General features: G+C 73.4%; 1 protein-coding gene across 1 annotated transcript in view; it reads right to left on the bottom strand.

Annotated features, from left to right (window-relative positions):
* Positions 1-597: 597 nt before the first annotated feature.
* Positions 598-2,176, bottom strand: part of MNEG_13973 (hypothetical protein) — a gene marked incomplete at both ends in the record, with an annotated part of 2,825 nt that continues 1,246 nt past the window's right edge. Inside the window, 3 exons of the mRNA XM_014037556.1 lie at positions 598-600; positions 657-1,578; positions 1,817-2,019. Coding sequence (XP_013893010.1) covers positions 598-600; positions 657-1,578; positions 1,817-2,019 — 1,128 coding nt within the window. The remainder of the gene's footprint in view (positions 601-656; positions 1,579-1,816; positions 2,020-2,176) is intronic.

Raw genomic sequence — 2,176 nt, 5'->3', positions numbered from 1 at the left:
CCGCGGCGCGCTCGGGCGCGGCAGACTGGTAGGCGCGGAACGCGGCGCGCGCGGCGGCGCGGGTGGCGCTGAGGTTGTCCTGCAGCGCGCGCGTGAGCGCCGCATCCAGCCGGTCCTCGTGCTGCGCGTACTCCTGAGGGTCCCAACCCTCCACGATCTGCGGGGACGGCGCGGCGCGGGGGGCGCGGGGTGCGGGGTCGGCCGGCCGCCTGTGCACAATCCGGCCCGTGCCTCGCGCGGCGCGGCAGCCCGCGGTCTGCGATGCAAAACCCCTCGCGCCATACGTGGGGTGGCCCCCGACGTCCTCGAGACCCTGGGAATTCCAAAGGGCCCGCCCCAAGCTTCTGCAGCCCCGTCAGCCCCCCAAGACCCCTCAAGCTGCGCACCTCCAGCAGGTACGCGCTGCAGCACTGCCGCAGCTTGGCGCTCTTGTCGCCCACCACGGTGTCGCACACCGACAGCGCGACCTTGGGGTGGTGGTGGTTGCGCACCAGCTCGCGCGCGCACGCGTCCGCGGCCTCGGCCACCACCTGGACCGTGATGACGAGGACCTGAATTGAATCAAAGGGGCGGGTGCGGCAGCGGAGCGATTGGGGGTCACTGGGAGCGAATGAGGCCGCAGCAAGAGGGGGGCGGCGGGTGTCGCATGGGCTCACCCAGGGCTTGCCGCGCAACGCGGCGGGGTTGCAGGCGCGGGGCTGGACGCGGCAGGCCGGCGCAGACAGGTAAAAGCGGCGCGCCGCCCCCACCTTGAAAAGGAGCGGCAGCATCGCGGCCGCAAACCCGTCGAACCTCGGCCCCAGCGCACGCGACAGCACCGCCAGCACGTGGCACGCCTGCCGCGAAACCGCCGAGCGCCTGTCGAGCAGCTGCTCGCCCATTGGGTCGCGCAGCGGGCGCAGCGCCTCGTCAAACGCGCCCTCAAACGCGGCCGCGCCGCCCTTCGCCAGCCCCTCCAGCCGCAGCATCGCCTGGATGCGCTTCTGCCAGTCCTCCGTGGTGCCGCCCACCAGCGTGGCCGTGATCTTATCCACCTCCAAGCGCAGCTCCCGCTCGTTCGCCACCACCAGCGCCTCTGCAGCCGGCAGCTCGCCCGCCACGCCCACGCCGCCAGCGTCCCCAAAGCCGCCGCGGCGCGCGGCGGCGGGCGCGGCGGCGGCGGCGGCCGTTGAGGGGCGCGTGCCCGCGCTGCGTGGGCGCTGCGGGGCCGCCTGCTTCTGCTGCTGCGGCTGCGCTTCGGACGCCGGGCTGCCGGGGCAGCTGCCATCGCCGCCAGGGGCCGCCGCGGCCCCGCCAAACGTTTTGACGAGCGCGGCGCCTGCGGGCACGGGCAACCCCTGTTCCGCCTGCCGTATGCTGCCGGCCCCCTCCGCCCTGCTTGCCGCCGTGTCGCGCTGCGCGGCCGCGTCCAGTCCGCCGCCCGACGCTGCCGTCGGCGCAGGGGCGTGGCCTAGGCGCGCGTAGATCTCACGCAGCTGCGCTGGGCGCAGGCCGTAACTGCTGACGATGTCGATCAGGCGCTCCCCTACAACGCGGTAGACCTCCTCCAGGCACTCGATCGCGGCGTCGCGCACGGCGCTGCGGGCAAGGGACGCATCGCCGCGGCCGCGTGCACTCATCTGCGGCGCCTCGTTTGCCAGCCGGTCGATACGCATGCCGCCCCGCGCCCGTCCAGCATCGCCGGTTCGCCGGCACCACCCCAACATCACCACACTTCACGCTGCCGCCAGCTGTTGGCACCACCCCCTCCACCCACAAGGACACCCCCCCCAGGCGCCCACAAGAACACTTCCCCCCCCAGGCAGCCACCACGCACCTCTCCGGATCCTCGGCCAGCTTCAGCACCTGGCCGATCACCATCTTAGGGTCTTGCGAGTCCCGCGCGCACAGCGCCGGCTCCCCCATCATGCAGACCGCCTCGGCCACGAACTGCAGGAGGCCGTGGCGCACCTTCCAGTGCTTGTGGGCCCAGAACCGCGCGAGGCGGTCCATCATCGCGTCAGGGCGCAGCACCTGGGACTGCGGGGCAGGGGGACCAGGGGTTGCTGCCTCGTGGCGCTCGGCAACCGAGGATGGGGCGTGGGCGCTGCAGTCGAACAGCGCGCCCGGGTGGCAAAGCAGCAAGGGCTGGCGGCAGCTGGGTCGGGTGGAAGTGTGCCAAAGAGAAAGCGGCGGG

This window comes from Monoraphidium neglectum (genome assembly GCF_000611645.1).
Source record: "Monoraphidium neglectum strain SAG 48.87 unplaced genomic scaffold scaffold04172, whole genome shotgun sequence".
In the NCBI taxonomy this organism is placed as follows: domain Eukaryota; kingdom Viridiplantae; phylum Chlorophyta; class Chlorophyceae; order Sphaeropleales; family Selenastraceae; genus Monoraphidium; species Monoraphidium neglectum.
This window is presented reverse-complemented; position numbering and strand designations above follow the sequence as displayed.